This window comes from Cyrtonyx montezumae, unplaced genomic scaffold (assembly GCF_038088225.1).
Source record: "Cyrtonyx montezumae isolate F1298 unplaced genomic scaffold, pur_monq_1.0 scaffold_13, whole genome shotgun sequence".
Lineage (NCBI taxonomy): Eukaryota > Metazoa > Chordata > Aves > Galliformes > Odontophoridae > Cyrtonyx > Cyrtonyx montezumae.
The window spans coordinates 6,327,996-6,347,646 of NW_027071859.1; the positions used below are offsets into that span (position 1 = coordinate 6,327,996).

The following is a 19,651-nucleotide window of genomic DNA, read 5'->3' on the forward strand; positions in this document are numbered from 1 at the left end:
ATTTTTAACTTCTAAGAATCTGAATGCTGTTTTATCTTAAATACAAAGAAGGCCGCAGGTGTTGTCTGTGCAGCAAAGTCACATTGAGAACCAGGCAATATCACTGCAACATGTCCTAAAGGGATTAAAGGCTGCTTTATAAGAGATATTAGAAATTAATTTAAATGAGAAATTACCATCAGAGAGGTTCCAGAGGAATCTGTGCCTGACCCAGTGCTGTTCTCTTACCTCAGCCAATCCTTTGCAATGAAATGAAGCACTGCGTAGGAAATTTGCACAGCTGAAGATGCAGATAATGGTGCGACCACAGCAATTTAAGCCACAAAATGAGCAAGTGCTGCTTGAACATGTATTGTCATCCACCTCCATGGCAAATATCTGCACATCCAAACACGTCGTGTACTTTGGGGCTGGGAGTAAGGAAGGGAAATGCTGTCTCTTTGAGAGCACTGAATCAGAAGAAGACGGAGGAGATTGGGAGGGTAAATACACTAATGTAAGCTGGCAATGCCATGTGGCAGCTGTCGCAATCACAAACATCTGAGCTAAAACGTTGAAGAAATAGAGTACAGGAGCACATCCTGGTGTGTGATGGTGTGGGAGTGTGAGGGCTTGTGGTGAATTGCACAAGGCATAATGAAGTGGAAGATGCTTACAGTGAGAGCGAGGTTGGGTCTCTTCTCACAGGTGACCGGACAATGGGAAATGGCCTGAAGTTGTGCCAGGGTAGGTTCAGGTTGGATGTCAGGAAACATTTCTTTACAGAAAGGGTTGTGAAGCTCTGGCATAGGCTCCTCAGGGAGGTGTTTGAGGCACCATCCCTGGATGTGTTAAAAACCATTTGGACGTGGTGCTCAGGGACGTGATTTAGCTGAGGGTTGTTAGGGTAGTATGGTTGGGTCATGGTTGGACTCGATGATCTTTGAGGTCTTTTCCAACCTCTCAGGTGGAAACTCTCGACTCTGCGTGAAGGGCCCGTGGAGAACCTGTGAGAGTGAGTCACTGGAAAAATCCGTACTCGAGACGATATGTAATTATCGACACAGCAAAAACGCAGCAGGAAGACGCTCATCACCCTAGCAAGCTCCACCTGCTAGGGTAAGCTATAGAGCGAATCCTGCAGTTCCTAAAGGCACAGAGAAGCGGCAATGCCCCATCCAGGGCCGGCTGGGGGTTAGAACTCGAGGCTTACAACCGGCGGAGCTTCCAGCTCCCTTCATCGCTCAGCTGCCCTGCCCTGAGCTACTCCAACCCGAGCACCCGGCGGCGCCCTCAGCCCGCGCCCGCCACCTCCCCGGCGGGCGGCCCCCGCCCCCGCCGCCATGTTGTGGGGCGGCAGAAGGAGGAGGAGGAGGCGGCGCGGAGCAACAGGTAGCGGCGGCTCGGCTGTGGGGACGGGGTGAGCGGCGGTGCTGGCAGCTGTGCTGAGTGGAGCCGGAGCTCGGCGGGCTGAAGTTGGTGGCAGTTCCGTTGTGTTTCGGTTGGTTGGTTCTCCCCCCCCCACCCCTCTTCCCGGTACCGCGCTGGGTTCGTGGAGAAATAGTCGCTCGGGCCCCGTGGACGAGGAGCATCCCCACAGCGGGTGGGCTCTGCGCTGTCTGCTGCGCAGAGATTTGGGTCCGGCTCCTCAGCCAGGTGCCCAAATTGCACCGTGAGTTTCCTTTTCAAGTGATTTTCCTCCTTCTCAGGGAGTTTATTTATTTATTTATTTTTCCTTCTCCTGGCTGCTCGGGATCGAGGAGATGAGCTCTCGGTTGATGCTCTGATCCGCTGTTGCCGTTGTCATTTATGGGGTTATCCGTTGCGGATGTTTCGTGCTACCGCTGCCTGATGGGCTGCTTGCTGCTTCACCGCTCCGGCTGTGGGCAGAGAGAGATGAAATGCGAGGCAGAAGTGAGCTGCTAATGGCTTTGACCTGTGTTGCCGAGAAAAAGCTTTATTCGGCTTCAAGTATTACAGTGAAGGGGACCATAGTGAGTCTTACAGTAGGTTTATTAACATTTAACTCTGTTCGTGGTCTTTAACAGCAAAAAGCTCATTAATTTTGGTCCGGAGCAAAGCAGCAGCCATCAAAAACAAAAGTTAAACTGTGTGGGTGATAGCAGTTCTTCGTTCATCTGCTCAGCTGGAGCTGGCAGGTTAAGCAGGATGGGGTTTATGAAGCCATAGTGAAGGTGGTTTGTGTGCTTGCCCTGAAGGACTGTCAGAAAGCTTTGCACCCCCTGACCACAGGTGCCTGTTGGGAGAGGAGCTCATGCTTGGGTCCTGCCAGGCAGCACACTCAGCTCACGGGTTCCTATTGCACACTGGGACAAGCATCTCTGACCTGTTAATTAACAGCTGGCACCTCTCTGCTCTTGCCACAAAAGGTGCAGCTTGGTCAGTGCATAAAATTGAGGCAGATGGCATTTTGTGAGGTTCCTTTGGAAGTCCTCAGTTGTTCTCTTTTCTTTTTCGAAACGGGCTTAGAAGTTGGACACCCTCATTTTTAATGTTTGTTTCTGGCTTATTTTCACTTGAAGGGAAATACCGCAAATATCTCCATGTAGGCTTTTTTTCTTTTTAAATACCTTTAAACCATTTCCATTTGCTTCTGTTTACCTAAAATGTCATTGCAGAATAATTTAGTTTGGAACAGACTTCTGGAGATGGTGCAGTCCAACCATGGCTAGAAGCAGAGCCAGCTCACATCAGTGCCCAGAGCCGTGTCCAGCCATGTCGGAAATGCCTCCAGGGTGGAGATCCTCAGCCTCCCTGGGCAGCCTGCTGCAGCTTGGCATCCCTTAGCCCTTCTGAGAGGTTATACATCCTATTTTCCAGCTCATCAGTGAAGATAGCAAATAGTATTGTTGGCCTGCTGCTCTGTTTCACCAGTTTGGCTCCCGCTGTAAGAGTGCTCTGGGAGAACTCGTGAAAGCTGCTGGAAGGTCAAAATGAGCAGTACCTGCTGCTCTCCCCTCATCCACAGAGCAGTCAGAACAGAAGGCTGTCAGGTGGATCAGGTGTGGTTTATCCTGAATAAATGTGAGCTGACTGTCTCCAGTCGCCTTCTTGTTCTTCAAGCATCTGTATGTAGCTAGAACAAGATATCCTTAATTTTTTGAAGGATGCAAGACAGAATTGCAGCCTTTTACATGGCTGAATTGTCCCTCTTGTCCTTCCAGAAGATGGTGTGATGTTTACCTTTTTCCAGTCATCAGGATCCTCTCCTGAGCACCAGAACCTTTGCAAAGCCGGTCCCAGCTCTGTTCCATGTATAGCATCTGCTCTCATTGATTATTTTCACATTATTTTGACTTCTGAAAGCCACTCTTAGTTCAGAAGCCACTCTTAGTTCAGAGCAATGCCATATCTCTAGCTGAAGAGCTTAAATGATGGATCCTGCCATGTTTTCAGGGAAAGGCTTGATGTAAACATGGTCCTTTTGTGAGAACTGGGAGAGCAGTAGGTTGGGTTTGTGAATTCGTGCTGTTGCTGTTGGGTTGGAGCACTCATTCTGTCTGGGTGAGTGGTGTGTGAAAGTTGGTGACCTTTCTTGACATTTTTCCTTGTCTTAGATGACCTCTGATGGTTATAAAGATAACAAAGAAAGCGTGGAGCTAATTAGGGAATTATCTTTTTTATGACTTTGACTTATTTCAAGCACTGTCACTTGACAGTAAAACACTCACACAGAGTACTTCAACGTTCAGGCACTGATTTGGGGTATGGAGTAGAATGATAACTACTGTATTCTTTTCACTTTAAAAACAGTTTGCCATCTTTTACCTTCTAAAATTGCATTTTCCTTCCGTACCCTGCTCGGGGATAGGTTCTGCAAAGGGGTATTTTGTAGGGGAAGCACTCCTGTTAGAGCACTTACTCAGGCTTTCAGTGCTGAAGCAGCTATTTTAAGTGATCCTCTCATTCTCAAATGCTCATTTGCAAATGATGCAGGTGCCAGAATACCTCTGAAATTCTGTTTCTGGATCTTTATAGAACTGGGAACTTGTAAGCTCAGTTTCCTTTCAACGATGGACTGGTAGGTGCTGTAATTGTAAAGCCAGCACGCTGGTCGCTAGCACGTTGTGCTTTTATTCACTGATGAACCCATCTGCTAGGATTTTCAACTTATTCTCTAAGCCTTTCTCTAGGAAACGAGGGAGCTGATTTTATTTCATAAGGCACTTTTGATTCCTCATGTAGTCCCACGTGCTTTGCTGTATTGCATATTGCAGTGTGATACCGAGACTGCAGTGACTTGTTTTTCTGGTGCCTTAAGCAGCAAGCGTTCAAAAGACACAAAATAGGAATTGTGACAGAAATGTGAAACTGAAGTTTCATTTCTGCTGAACTCCAGCACGTTTAAGGCTTTGTTTTTTTTTTTTAGTCAGAAGGGGGATGCAATCTGGCAGAGCTGGCTACTTGTGTCCCAGAGCTCAGGGGCTGGGTTGAGCTGGTAGTGTGCTGGGAGCACTGTGTTGTGTAACTCTTGTTCTCAGAATACCACATGAAATTCAGATGACGTGAGATGATGATGGAGTAATTCACTGGAATTGCTTAATAGGGAACAATTACATGAGAGCTATTTTTAATTCTTTTGGAGTTACAGGTCGTAGAAAAACGTTGTTGGTCCAGTGCTGCTTTGGGACTGCAGGATTGAGGGCAGCAAATGGGATTGGAAACGTGTTGGTGTCAGATGTTACAGCTTCAGCTTTTGGAGGAGGAGACAGAAATTCAGACTTGTCTCCTTTAGTGAAAAGTTTCAGTGCTGGTGCTTCTGAAATGCTGTGGCATCAGTCCTGAGTGCTCTGTGTAGTTGGTGATTCAACAGTATGTGAAGTAATGCTTGGGAAGAACAGGAAATAGGAGTTACTTCTCTTTGTTCCTAAAAATGTGACAATTGCAATGTAGAAGTATTACCTATTATGGCTATACTATGGCCTGTCATAACTCAGCTGATTTCCAGTCATGTGACTCTACCTTAGTTTTTAGAGGTCAAGAATTTTAATATTAAATATTTATGACTCCTTTTTTTTTTTTTTCAACCACGCTATCAACGTGTTCATATTACTAAGAATTTAGTAAGATCAAGCTGTCTTTCTGATTCAGGTATGGGTTAACTCCTTGGATCTTCCTCATTTGGGATGGATGTCTGACTCCCAACAGTTGATTCCCTGTGTTCATGTAGCTTGCTTGTACTGTCAGAATGTTACTTGTGTGCTGTATAGCTCCTTGTTGAAGCTTAAAAACCAAATGCCAACTGAACATCTCTTTTTTTTATGACCTAAAAGGTTTCTGTCTCTGGTGGGACAGGCTGACTGTGGTGTGGATGGGGCTAGGCATAGTGGGGACCTGGAGTCTTCAACTGGGAGGGGGAGAGGTGCTGTAACCTGGGTTTCTTCTCCCAAGGGGCTCCCCTGGCTCATGTTTCATCAAGAATAAACTACATTTCTTCAACTATCAGCCTTCTTTTGACCTGTCTCTCAGTCATCTCTTTTGGTTTTGAGAAAGTTAAGCCTGCGATGGTTTTGTGCACCTGTTCAACTTGATGGCAGATACTGAAAATGCAAATGTATGTCTCAGTGATAGTTTTGCCTTTGTCGTTTTTACAAACAGTGACGGATTGCTCTCTGCTGAGCACAGGAAATTGCCCACTTGCTCTGTGTTATGGATGCTTTGTGCATTTTAAGTTACCTGAATGTGAAAGCCAAGCAAGAAGTTTAAGTAGCAGCTGTTTTATCTGAAGTGGAAGATAGGAAGAGTTCATACTTTTGCTCTGATAGGAGACACTTTTCCTTTCTGCTTCTGCAGGGTGGGTGGCAGACTCAATTCTCTTTGAGAAAGAGTGTATGTCAAGATGTCAGATGGGTGGGCTCGTCAGTTACCTGCTCTGAGTGTTGCTCATTGTGATTGGAATGAGAAATAACAGTAAAGAGAGAGCTCGTCGAACATAGGTGCTTCCCCTAAGTCTACAGTGACTCAAATGGATGGTTGGACTGATCTGCCAGATGATCTGCCAGGTCTTTTCCAACCTTGGTGATTCTGTGCTCCTATGAAATGAGTTGCAATGTGGAAGTTACCTCAAGGTGCACAGGGCTCACTGGATGGCACCTTAGGGCTCTGGTACAGTGCTGGCAGAGAATTAGGGCTGAAAACTGCACGGCTCAAAAGGGGATTTGCAAAAAGCAGTGTATTGAGTGCAGTCATGCAAATGAGGAAGTAGGAAGCAAGAAAGAGGAGTGTATTTTAAGTTACCACCCATTCAGGAGCAACTGTATCACTCTCAGTTCTCCAGGAAGGCTTCAACCTACAGCCGGGAATTCCTTCTCAGAGGTAGAAACAGAGCACTTTTTTGATTGTTCCTCAAATGGACTTTTTTTTTCTTAATCTGTCCTCTACTTTCTTTCTTTTTTTTTTCCTTCTTTCTAAACAAAGCAAGTGGAGGTGGTGGTGATGTCTCCCCTTGTCTGGAATCAGGTTAGTGAACGTATTCTTTCAGTGTGTGGCAAAGCTGGGTTGAACTGCCATCTTTTCCTCTTGAAGCTCATGCATCATCTCCTATGGGAAGACCGTAGGGTTTCAGTAGTGAGTTTCCCAACTCCTGTTCTCTTCTTCAAAACACTTTCTTTGCAAAGAAGAATCAAGGATGGGACAGCAGATTTTCATATGGCAAGGAGAAGTCCTGAGATTATGTTCCTACTCTGAACGCTGTGTATGGGCTTCCTTAAATGCCAGTGCAGTAAAATGTGGGAGTGCCTGAGAGCAATGAAAGATAGCTTTACATCTCCCCAGACAGAGCTGAGCTGGGTCTTGATATTCTGAATGACTTCTGTGGAACTGAGCAGCTGTGTGTGAAAATACATCGTAATCACTGAAAAGAAGGTAGTAAACCCACTGCAATTCTGTTTCACAATCACAGTGGAAACAGTGATTCTTTTATTTTGGGTGGCATCCATTTTGCATGGTCAGTATATTCAGAAAACCCATGAGTCAGGCAAGCTGAGCAGGAGGATGTTTTGTGAATTCCACTGCCATTTAATCTTTTTTCAAGCTAGCACGTAACCCAAGGGTCAGGAGGCTATTGAAGTTGGAAATGAAGTTAGGTGGGAGCAGAGATTTTCTAGATGTGCAGGTTGCCATACTCTGGACAAAAGCAAAATAAGTCCTTCAAAAAGGAATAGTCAAATTAATGTTTCTGTTGTATGTGCTGTTCTTTGATGGGAAGAGTTTTTCTGCTGACTTCATGTGTGTTTTGGCCAGTGTTTGAGCCAGGCTGACTTGGGTGGAGTAGAAACTGAAGTGAATTGTTTCATCTTTTCAAGTACCAAGTAGCAATTCCTTCAAGCAGAGATGTCCCAACGAGTACCCGATCCGCTTCTGAAGGTGCTACTGGAGTGGTTCTGGGTTACCCCTGTTGCAATTGTAAACTGAATTATGGGATAATAAACTGAATTATGGGATAAGGTCCTGAAGAGGATAAGTTGATGGGATGTATTGGCTTGTTGACTTGAAGTTGCGTCCGTGCAGGCAATTGCTGTTCGGAAGAAGGCTCTCTCCTGGGAGGCTGACACCCATCAGGTTCAAAAAGCTTCCTTTTCAAGTGCCTTATGATTTCAGAATAGGTGTAATTCATACAAGGTCTCACCTAAATAACACACATGCTATGCTGGGATTGTGCTACTGCAGAGAGGGTGTAAAACCAGAAAGTACAGAACTGTGGGAACAGAAAATGACATGTAATTAGCTCAGTAGCAAATAGCTGTAATTATGCTTTTTACAGAAAATATTCATCAGATCCAATATTTCCTAATTGTCCTTACAGCAAAAATCTGCAATATAGCTTCTTGCTGTCCTTGAGAAGGGTGGAAAAATGGGAGAGTTGCCAGATGTGTTGCTTCTGTAGTGTTTGCTTTCTTCCAGTAACACCTGGGCTGACCAAACCAGGTGCCCCAGCTCTGCATTCCTACTCAAACTGTATGCCTTTGGTTTCTCTGGGGAAATAGTTCTGGAGAAATAAATTATTTGGGTCTAAATATTAATGAAGGTTGTAGTAAGGCTGTTTTTTTGTAAAATGGCAAATAAAAATACACCTGTAACATCATAGAACTGCAGAATATCCCAAGTTGGAAGAGACCCAACAAGGACTGTTGAGTCCAACCAGTGGCTCCACACAGCACCACCTGAAACCCAAGCCCCATAGCAGAGAGCGGTGTCCCAGTGCTCCCTGAGCTCTGGCAGCTTGTGGCTGTGCCTGCTGCCCTCTGGGGCAGAGCCTTTCCTAATACCCAAAGAAGCTTTTTTCTCTTTCCCATCCTGATCAATCAGCATTGAGAGAATGAGCAGAAGCTGCACTTTGGCACATCTCGAACAATTCGTGAGTGCTTTAAGCACTGAGAATTTGCGGGAGCTGATGGTTCTACCCTTCCAGGCTGACATCCAGGCTTGCTGTGTTCTCCCTGAATGGCAGAAGGACTTTGTGTAGTCCCTGGTGGTTGGTGGGACACCTGATCCTGCTGCGAGGCAGGCTGCATTTCGTGCTGTTCCTGGCATTGGTGGGAGCTGAGAAATGAGTTCACTCAGCACTTCTTCTGTAACGTTTTGCAGAAGTGAATCTTTCCTGTGAAGTGTTCTGGTTGTAATGGCTGTTTCCTCATCTTTGTGGTCTGTGTGGGATACTGATGGTCATCTGCATGTGCACGTGGGAGCACCCTGTGCACAGCTACCATCCCAACATTGACTTGTAAAATAAGATATAGTTGATATTGCAGGAACATCAGAACAGGGCAGAGGAGCTTTACTCACCTAAGCCTGTTCACAATCCAGCTTGCTTTTCCCACTTGTGGTTGTGAGTGTAGGAAGCTCAGTGTACATGAGCCATTTGCATGCTTCGACAGAACCAAGGAATGCAAAGTCTGACCTTCTCTGTAGCTGACTTGCAAAATGCATCTTAAGATTTCTGCACTGTAGGAGTGAATCTGTGCTGCACTTTGCTCTGCTGCTCCTGGGGGTGTTGCTCAGCATCCTGCTGCACTCCTGCCTTCAGATTCTCTCCCAGCCCTCCTTGGCAGAGCAGCTTCTGCAGCAAAGCACGCTGTAGCAATGTTTAATAACACTAGAAGCATTTGTCGGGGGAGCTATTCATAGATCTCAAGTGTCTCTTGCTGCTAGGGCCTAGGAGGGGTTGCTGCAAGCAGCCTAAAAATACCCAAATTCATTTTAGAATTCCTCTCTTGGAATAGATCCAGGCTTCCTTTTTTCATCTTTCTGCAGCTGATACCTAATGTCACCCTGAGAGATCATTTGGACTCATCTGCTGTTTCTATTTATGTGCATGTGTGTGGGTATTCTGTACGTGTGCACACGTACACAGTTGCATATCTTTCTTAGATCCTAAATAAATGTCACTATATACCTGTTACGTGTATGTATCTGTGTGTGTATATACAAACGTGACACAATACAGAGCAGTGTCGTTAGGACAGCTGACCTTCAGGGGTATTTTCAAGCATCCTAATGATGCTGCTCTGTAACGTGTTACTTTTAAATATATGTGTGTGGTGTTCTTCCCTCACTGGGCAGTTATGTGAGCAACGCAGAGTGAGTTAAGTTTGGATGCAGTACTCTTCTTGGCTGTTTCTGGGGAAGCCCAGCACATGCGTGGCTGTGATGCTCGCAGGTGACCCAGTGAGAATGAATGGATGATGTGCCATTATAGTCACTGGATTTTAGATGCCATTTTCAGGGTGTATAAGCCCATAAATAATAGGTATTAAAGTGGATTTATGAATAATGGTGTGCAAACATACAGAGGTTGGATTGTTAACGTGGGACCCTGAGCAGTTTTATTTCTCCTGTAGGAATGTGCAGTAGGCACAAAGGCACTCTCCTGTCCGCCAGCAGAACTGGAATGCTTTCTTTCCAGCTGTGTGTGTTTCAGGACAGGATGTGCAGCAGTTTCCTTGGGGGCAGGGCGGTGTGGGGTCGGGAGATGTGTTGCTGCTGGAAAGGCAACTGCAGGTTTTTATGAGGACAGTTCTTGTTCCAGAGCGCATCCTGCAAGAGCGTTCTGTTGGCAAATCGGTTTAAGAGTGGGTGAGTTTGAATAGCAGTGGTTTCCCCACTTTTCTCAGCAGAAGCATTCCGTACGGAGCTGCAGGTGAACAAGAAAGACACAAGTAACACCAGGGAGCAGCACTTAGGGGGTGCAGGTCCTCCCCTTGCCCTCCCCACGCTGTATGTCCTGAGCTGTTGGCAGCTGTTCGAGTGCGTTATGTGGGAGCTGCTAAGCAGCTGGTGCTGTGTTCCTTTAAGAATGTGCCACTAGGTTCAAGTCTGCAGGAAAAAAAAATAAAATAATAATTAAAAAAAAATTCTCCCCACCCCCTCCCAAATGTAGATTCAGCTTGTTCAGCAGCAGCGTGAAGCCCTGCATTGTTTGCTGTCGGAAGTAGGAGCTGAAGGGGACAGACGTTCCCCCTGCTCAGCAGGAGCGCGCAACGACGTTTTGCCCTTGTTGCATTATTAATGGCATGATGTTTTTATGTTGCAGATGGCTGAGAGCTAGCAAGGCACGTTCAAGACCATGATGGCTCAGTTTCCCACAGCCATGAATGGTGAGTAGCTGGGCTCTTGTTGTTTAGGTAGAGGTGGTGGGAGCGTTTGTTTCTGTTTTGTATTGAATTTCTGCTACGGGAAAGGAGCTGATTTCAGTACCCGCAGCAGTGTTATGGGCAGTTTGCTGCAGACTGCTTCCTGTAGTTCAGCTTACCTTATAAGACTGGGAGAAATTGGCTGTGAGCAGGACTGTGGCATGATTTGGATACAGAAATGTCTGGAGCATCTAGAAATCTCAGGTCATTTAAAGGGGTGTCTTGTGTTACAAGCACTGACTGACTGCAAGTGGGAATATGCAAAGTAATAGTTGGTTCACCTTGCATACCTTTTGCGTTATGTAATACAGGACAAAATTTGTTTCATTATAATATACTACTTAAGCTGAAGCACTTGAAGATGTTAATTAATTTACTGTGTTAACTAAAACAATCTTTAAAAAATAAGAAACATTTAAGAACCTTCTCTTGATTCTGCAGTCCAGGTTCCGTGGAAACTTTTGGATTTGTTTCTTGGTGATTCTCTTTTGAAGATGCTTGAGAGACGAAAGCTGAGAATTGTTTCTGTGTACATATGAATATGTTGAAGCTCATTATTTCTGTAGCAAGCTTCTTTGTGAAGGCACAAGTTGCAGCTGTCTGCTGAGTGATTTTATGTCTGTGTACTGCTGTTTGCAGAGCTGGTCAAAATGGAAAGACAAATATAAGAACAGTGCTTTGTGCTTTAGATACTCCAGATAGGGAGTTGAATGATGAAAGTATTTCTTTATCTGTGAAGGTTACTGCAGGATTGGAAGGTCTTTGTGTAACCAATTTAGAAAATCATTGCTGCTAAAATGAGTGAGGTAAAGACAGCAAAGTGTTTCTTAGCCAAAGGAAAATGCTCAAAATTCAGATTTAAATGGCCTACTTGATTCACATGTGCATAAAGCACCTTTTTATGCAGACCGTTGCAGTTTGATCTAGACTTTGTTCCACAGACTTGGAAGAGAAGTAAGAGGAGTCAACGTATTGCATGTCCTAGATAGGGAAAATCCTATGCATCACTTCCACTTCTTGGGCATAATGAAAAATCACTTAAAACAAATACAAAATGCTCTTCAGAGAAGACATGGGTTTGTGCTCTTGGCCATCCCCGTGGTTGATTTATGCATGGAGTATTCTGTCTGTTTGGTTTGGCTCTTTCTTCTTTGCTTCTGGCAGAGGACAGCAGGTATTGGGCAGCAGTGATAACATACATGACTTGAACTCAGAAATGCGTTAGCTTGGGACAGCGGTCCTCTTCTTCATCTGGAATCCCTTGCACAGCCCTTTCCATCAGCTCAGAAGGGGACCAGGCCAAAAGGTGCAGTTTTGTTGCGTCAAGAAATGTGTTTTACTGTGTTGAAATGCATGGTAAGAAAATGTGAGATAGCGGGCAGCAGTTAAACTCACAGTGTATTTGAATGACTGTGTGTGGTTTTGCAATGATATTTCTCTTCAGAATTGATTAGATTTGAAAGAAGTCAGGGAAAAAAAAGAGTAGTTTTCATGTGATTTCCTGGGTAAATATTGAGCAATTTTTGCTACTGAAACTGTTTGTCTGTAATTGTGTTCCTCTTCCCTGCTACTTACTACTACTGTGTGCATTCAGAGTAGATCACCTACATTTAACGCTCACTGCAAACCTCTAATTACGGTATTAGACATTGGTAATGACTTCAAGCATTGGATGAAGAATGAGGTTATGCATGAGGCATGTAGGCACTCCTGCAGCCCAAGTGGAGAGCACTGGCTGCCTGCCACAGGGCACTGACCCTTCCTTTTGTACTCTACTAGAGGAAAGTTGTGTTTTTTCTTCTGGGAAGAGAACCACTTGCTCTTATCAAGGTACAAAGTCTTAGCTTTTAGGTCATTAATTCCATAAGGAGTTTCAGGGTTTTTAGTGTTAAAAGCGAGCAGATAGCATGTGTGTATGAGGGAACGGTGTCATGGTACAGAATGACACGGGGTTTGATAACTGCAGGGTTCAAATAACGTAGTGGGATACTTAGATCATCTCAAACAGTGTGAGCAGAAGAGGCTGCGACACCTTATTTTCCATTGGAGCAGAGGAAGGGAAGAAGGTTAACTCACTTAACTGCTTGGAGTTCCAGTTCAGAGACTCTTAATTCACAGAGGGCACCTTGGGAGCTCTCCCAGAACAGGCTGTCAAGACTCTGCAGCCTGAGCATGTGGATGACAGTCAAGCTGTGTGTTGGCCTGAGAGTTGGCTTATTCTTTCCTAAATTGTGTGGTCACATGTACAGCTTGGTGGGGCCTTGTGTGTTCCTGGGACACATACTCTTGCTAAACCAGTCACTTTTCCCTATGTAAGTACACAGAGGACATCTACAGAGGAGTTCCCTTTGACCTTCCATTTCAGTCCAAAGTGACCCATGTGGGTGTGTTACTAACAGGCTGGAAATGCAGAGAGGAGAAGCAGGACTTGAAGAGTCTGGCAGGAATGAGGAAGGCAGTATTTGCTGATCAGTATCTCTCAGAGTTTCTTTAAGTACCATGGGAATTTTGGGGCTGTGCTTTTCCTGTTTGTTTTTATTTGTCCTTCCTCTTCCCTCCTACCACCTGTTTCCTTTGATATAATGTGCAGTGGTCCAACAGGAAAATACCTCTGATAAGCTGAGATGCAAAAAATAATACGCATAACTTCATTTCATTTTCTTTTTAAGCTTAATAATTCAAGCTGGATTTTACCCTGTTGATGAGTTCAGTGCAGAGTGGGTTGAATGAGGTTCTGGTTCCACTGGTGTCAAGGATGATGCACTTACAAATCATCTTCTCTATTTAAAAAGTCTATCTCAAGATCCCTGGTCTGAAATTTCTTGGAATTGGTCATCACAGTTCAATTAAAACCTTAATGAGTGCAACATGACTCTTAACCTTGTAAAGTAAAGACACGGAAACTGTAGACTTGAATATCAGCGAGTGTAGATAAAGATACTGAGCTGAATTACAACTTGCAAAGGAAGTACCAGAGCTTGTTCTTCTACCTCAAGTACAGTAAAGAAACTGAGGGAAATTCAAAGACAAATGACAGAAATATTCTGTGTCCCTGCTTATGTTTGTAAATTATTACCTCAGTTCTGCATGGGATGCTGGTTTTGGTTGATATGGAGCAAACTTCACATGTTAAAGTCAGATGGACTTGCATGTTCCACTATCAAGCTGCAGAACGTTAGGTTTCCAGTTGCATGTCCTGCATCACGTGTACTTCAGTTCTAAGAAGTCAGAAATAGTTCTGTTGGACTGCAGAATCTTGCTCATAATTAATTCTGGAGATTCCGGAAGCTGAAAATAATGAAACGTGGAGGTAAATGTTAACACAATAAAAGGAACTAGGCTTTAATGAAGGGTGCATCTCATGCTTTCTTCAGTTGCTGAATTTTATGGATAGAGTCTTCGACAAATCTTATCTTTGGAGTTTATTAGAGAAAGAATTGTCTGAAGGGGAGAGAAAATGGAAGTGTTAGTCTAGGATATTGTAATATTGAAGTTCTGCGTGGATTTTTCTCGTGAGACAAGACTGACTTGTTTATTATTAATGACAACATCATTATGCTGGTTCAGTTTTCTAATGACATGAACTTAGGAGTCATTTTCCAGGGAGGATTATTCAAGAAACACTGAATGTTGTTGGTTCAGTTTCATTGCGTTTCTGTTGCACTTCCTCAGGTAGCTTTTTAGTTATGCTGCTGTAGGCTGGAAGAATTTCTGCTGTGTCCTGGGAGCCCAGGATTTAGTTGTGACTAAGGGGGAAGACAACCGGATGTCTTAGGTGATCATGTAATAATTAATGTAATTTGAGGGAAAGGAAATGCATCGTAGAGTGTGATGGTGAAATAAGTAATATTGTGTGCTGTTGCATCATGCAGTCCTATAAGGCTGCTCAGGGACATCACCCTCCCTGGAGGTGTTCCAGACCCATGGGGATGTGGCAGTGGTCAGCAGGCATGGTGGGATGGATCGTGGTTGGACTTGGGGACCTTAGTGGTAGCACGGAGTTGAATAGGGATGAATTAGTGCATTGCAGTGGAAATCAGAATGGTTCTGGGATGTTCTGGTCCCTGTGGTCAGGGAGGAATATGGGCACCATAAGGGAGAGCTTGGTTTTTGGGAAGGAGTTGCATGTTGTACCTCCTTAGAGTAGTGGCAGTGACCTGGGAAGTCGCTTGCAGTCCTAAACCAGCCTTCAACATCAGTTGGTAACTTAGCAAATAGTAGTTTTAGATCTTCATCCACTGAGTTTCTTTAAGCTTATAGCTGCCTTGTCTTGAGGTTTGACTGTTAAGATTGTGTTAGTTTTTGTAAGACAAGACTGCACTGAGTGGGGTCCAGGAAATTAATAATCCGTAGTACGTCTATATTTCTTCCTGCTTTAATCATTTTGGATGCCAGTGAGTCTTCCTCATGGTTTTGTTGTTTCTCAGATAATGTATTTTAAAAAGGCAAAATGGAAAATGTAAGGACATCAACAAATACTTCCCCAAAATGAAGCCAGAGCCTGAAGGCTTCAGTGAAGGAACTCATCTCTGAGTCTGCCACGTGGCAGAGCTTCAGAGGACTTTGTCTATTAAAGATTTTGCTTGTTTGTATAGAAAGATGGGTTCTAGCATTCTGGGAGTTCTGTTCCTGGTCTGGTTGGTACAAACTAGGTTGTATGGCATAGTGTGACATACTGCTTTTATAACATCTATTAAATACTGTGTCTTCTGTGTAGGTTATGGCCTATGCACGTTGAACAGGACAGAGATAATATTAATTGGTATTGGCAGAATGAGTTCAGGTTTAGCCCCCTAATTATAATAGCAAGAATAAACTATTTTTAGACATTGCCCATAGTCTGTCAAATGGCCTTATACAATGCTGCAATGTTACTTTAATTAGGGATCTTTTGGGTTCAGGCTTTTCAGTATGCTGAATCAGCTGTTGAAGACATCTGGTGTTTTCCTTACAATTGAACAACAGCCTTCAATCATAACAGAGATAGCTGGAAGGGGTGAAATGCTGGTAAGCTTAAAAAAGAAGAAATGTTTATGGGACTAAGTTTCTTACCAGTACCCAATGAAATTATTGAGTTTGCAGGAGGCAGAAAGTGTGGTCTTTTTTTTCCTTTTCCTTTTTGTTGGGGGCTTGTTGTCTCAAAACACCTGGGAACCCAAAGCTCCAAGTGTTTGAAACCAAAACTTGTGGACTTTTGGCTCCAGGAGTCTCTCAGATTGATGATATATGAAAGTCAGGAGAGTGTAATGCCTGAGAAAGACTCTGTTCCTGATTCTCTTCTCTTGGTGAACACGAGCTGCTGTGGAAACAGGTTTAGGGACTGTGGTATAATTGGGTACTGAAAGTCTTAAGTCCTTAATTGAGTCATTTTAAAATCTGTATTTGAAATCAAACTTTCTAGCATTCCAAAAACCTATTATTTACACTGACTGTGGCTGAAGATTCTGCTAATTAGTACTTAAAATATTAATGAATACAGCTTAAGTGAACTTGTGTTCTTGCTTTTGTTACCTTTATGGGCTTTTTTCCAGCTTTCCTTGTATGTTACCTACGTACTATGACTAGAACTTAGAGAGAAGAGGGTAGCACAAATGATTGAAGCACCTTCCATATAAGAAGTAATTATATTGACTGGGACTTTCCAGCTTGGAGTGATGGATACAATAAATGTGTATGGAATGATGAGTGACCTTGGTGACAAGAGAGTGGTAATTGGTCTCTCAAAATACAAGAATTAAGCAGTGTCAAATGAAAATACCATAGGCAGCTATCAAACTGAGCACAGTGTCAGTTAAGCACTGAAAGCTGTGTGTGCCAGAAGGTGACTTGGATTCCATGGGTGATTAGATACAGAAGGAATTTCATCCCATTAATGAGGTACACTTCTGGATCTGGGGCATACACTGGGGGATGAGAAAATACAATGTGGAAATACCACCGCAGGCTCACTCCATGCTTTCCGTCCGTGCCCGGTGTTGGGCCTGGGAGCTGGCTACTCAGCAAGGTGGATTGTTGGTCTGAGCTGGCAGTTGTTACTGCGACTTGTTTCTTAAATTATCTCCTGATCTGTTCTATTCCACAGTTTGCTCAGGAAACGCCTCTTCATTTTCCTTCTGTCTCACCCTTCCTGTCTGTTTTTATTTTTCTATTGGATGATTCTTCTCTCTTCCTCTTGCTCCCCCAGCCTTCCTCTTCAAGTCTGCAAAACTGGAGGTATTATGAAGAACTATAGCAGTTGCTATGAAGGATATAATATTACTTGAACAAAGTTCTGCTCTGATTTTATGTCAGCTTCTGTTGTTGTAAGAGGATCACTTCCTTTCCTCAATCTGATTTCAGGGTTCGTTTTGCATCTTCTTCCCTGTTATTTTTTCTGCTGGCATTTCTCCCTGCACTAAAAGCTTTGTTAGGTGCTGCAGATGAAAACTGACCTGAGTCCTGTTAGTTCTGCTGCATTCCACTGAGATTTGCTAGACAATCATTAAACAAATCGTCCTTTTGTAGCTTTGTAATTAATTAGTAGGATTTTTCTGGATGCTGGTAAGCAGCAGTGTAAAAAGAATCAGCTTTGAGTAATGAAAGACTTTGGTCTAAGCACCGACGGGTTTTCTTCCTGAACAGTGCTGATTAAAAGCTTTTATTTTCTATATTAAGCACTTTGATTCCATACAGGTTGATGGCAGTTCACCCAGAAGAACTTCTGGCTTGCCCTAAACTGAAGGATAAGTACATCTTCCAACTTCTGTGTCATGCTGTGCCAAGGAAGGCTGCAGGGGCTGCCAGCTGGAGATGTGCTTGCGCTAGCAACAAATGGAGGCAAGCTTTGCCTCCCTGGGTATGGGAGAATGTGGCAGAGGACCCTTCATTTTATGTTGTGATCACACTCCTTTGAACACCTCATACCTTCCACTGAGAAGTTTCAGTTGTGGCTTTAGGACTGTATTTTCCCCCTTTCTAAAATCCATCAGGAAGCATTAATATTGTACAAGTCCATGTCAGCAGGCAGAAAAATGAGCTTGCTTCACATGCACCCATCAGAACCTCAATGATTAGGTAATTTCAAGAGCATTGGTTTTCCAATTAGGCAAACATGTCTAAATATTTATTGCTGCTGTTGAACTGAGGTTTGGGGAAGTATTGTTGTATTGTTTGGGGAAGTATTATTGGCCATTCAAGTAATCTTGTTTCATTAACACTTTTAACTCAAATACCTTTTAACTCAATACCGTTGAGTGAGTTGACACAAATGCTTCAAACTACAAGTGTAACTGGTAGCACACTGACATGTGCTTAATTATACTCATGTCCATCTGCCTGGGGGTAGCGAGGCCCTATGGAGGGATCTGCACAGGCTGGATTGCTGGGCTGGAGCCAACGAGATGAGGTTCAACAAGACCAAGTGCTGGGTCCTGCAATTTGGCCATGACAACCCCGGCAGCACTACAGGCTTGGGGCACAGTGGCTGGAGGAGTGTGTAGAGGAAATGGACGTGATGGTATTGGTCAATGCACAGCTGAACATGAGCCAGCAGTGTGCCTAGGTTGCCAAAAAGACCAACAGCATCCTGGCTTGTATGAGAAATAGTGTTGCCAGCAGGAGAAGGGAGGTGATAGCACCTCTCTGCTCAGCACTGGTGAGGTTGAACCTTGAGTATTGTGTTCAGGTTTGGGCCCCTCACTGCAAGAAAGACATTGAGGCCCTGGAGTGTGCCCAGAGGGCAATGAAGCTGTGAGGGGTCTGGAGCTGGTTTAGTCTGGAGAAAAGGAGGCTGAAGGGAGACCTTATTGCTCTCTGTAAGTACCTGAAGGGAGGTTGTAGTGAGCTGGGGGTTGACCTCTTCTCTCTTGTAACTAGAGATAGGACGAGAGGGAATGGCTTCAAATTGCACCTGGGGAGATTCAGACTGGATGTTAGGAAATACTACTCTGAAAGAGTGATCAGGCACTGCAATTGTCTGTCCAGGGAGGTGGTGGAGTCACCAACCATGGAGGTATTCAAGGAACATATAGACATTGTGTTGAGGGACATGGTTTAGTGAGAATGATTGGAGATAGGTGGATGGTTGGACTGGATGATCTTGTAGGTCTTTTCCAAGCTTGATGATACTATGATTCTGTGTTGTCATCTGTTCTTATATTAGTCAAGCTCTGACAGGACTCCCCAAAAGATTTTCATTTACACATTTTGAAAAGGAAATTGCTGCACTCTGCTGTGTTTGTGTTTTTTCTTTTAAAACGTTTTGCTGCATTGTGTTGTGTTTCAGTGGAGCTAGGCAAGAATTGAATTAAAAAAGGAGCTTCTAAAATTGGATAGCCATAATGAGCTGAATGATACGGTGATTGCTTAAGTGTAGTAATATCCTGTTGTTATAGCCTGGTAGTGTATGTGCTGTGGAATCATCCTGTCGTGCTGTAAAATTCAGAATACAGCTGGATCATCACCCTCAGCATGGTCTGTACTGTGATGCATCTTACCCTAGATGAGGAGATGTGTCTTTAAGTTGGTGTAGGGATTATCCTCTTCCTATTTCCACACTGAGATCGTGGTCTAGCAAAGAAGTTCTCATGTTCTTACTCTACAGTGGGTTTTGTACATGGAATTGGGGTGTCACTCACAATTATCGTATCATCAGAGAAAATATGGCATGCTATGGGATGCTGCTCCTTTGTATGGTGCATGTGCTTAAACAGCCCTAGTATTCAATTGAATCTGTGTGTTTCTGATTCACCACAGTACGTAGAAATCCTGTAGAGAATAGGGGGAGTATGATTTGTACCCCGCAGCACAACATTTGCTGCTGCTTTCTTCACGTTTCTGTGAGCATGCCCTTGAGTTAAGCAGATGTTTCTTGGCCAGATCTGTTAACAGCCTTGCTGTGTGGAACAGCTATTTTTGGACAGCACATCAGAGACTTTCAAAAATCTTACAAAAGGAATAATAAATTGCTCGTGGCTTCAGAGGGCACAATTCACAGAACTTGAGTGAAAATAACAAATGGAAGGGGAAACCCACCAGCTTTT

The 19,651-nt window shown here is 44.0% G+C and overlaps 1 protein-coding gene across 4 annotated transcripts in view; it reads left to right on the top strand.

Annotated features, from left to right (window-relative positions):
- The first annotated feature begins 1,318 nt into the window (after nucleotides 1–1,318).
- The window catches only part of ITSN2 (intersectin 2), a 64,688-nt gene continuing 46,355 nt past the window's right edge, over nucleotides 1,319–19,651 (top strand). For 2 of the 4 annotated variants that reach the window (XM_065730642.1, XM_065730643.1), the window contains exons 1-2: nucleotides 1,319–1,371; nucleotides 10,532–10,595. In XM_065730642.1, the coding sequence (XP_065586714.1) occupies nucleotides 10,565–10,595 (31 nt within the window). In that variant the 5' untranslated portion in view covers nucleotides 1,319–1,371; nucleotides 10,532–10,564. The remainder of the gene's footprint in view (nucleotides 1,372–10,531; nucleotides 10,596–19,651) is intronic. The other 2 variants (XM_065730645.1, XM_065730646.1) reach the window with 2 other exon arrangements.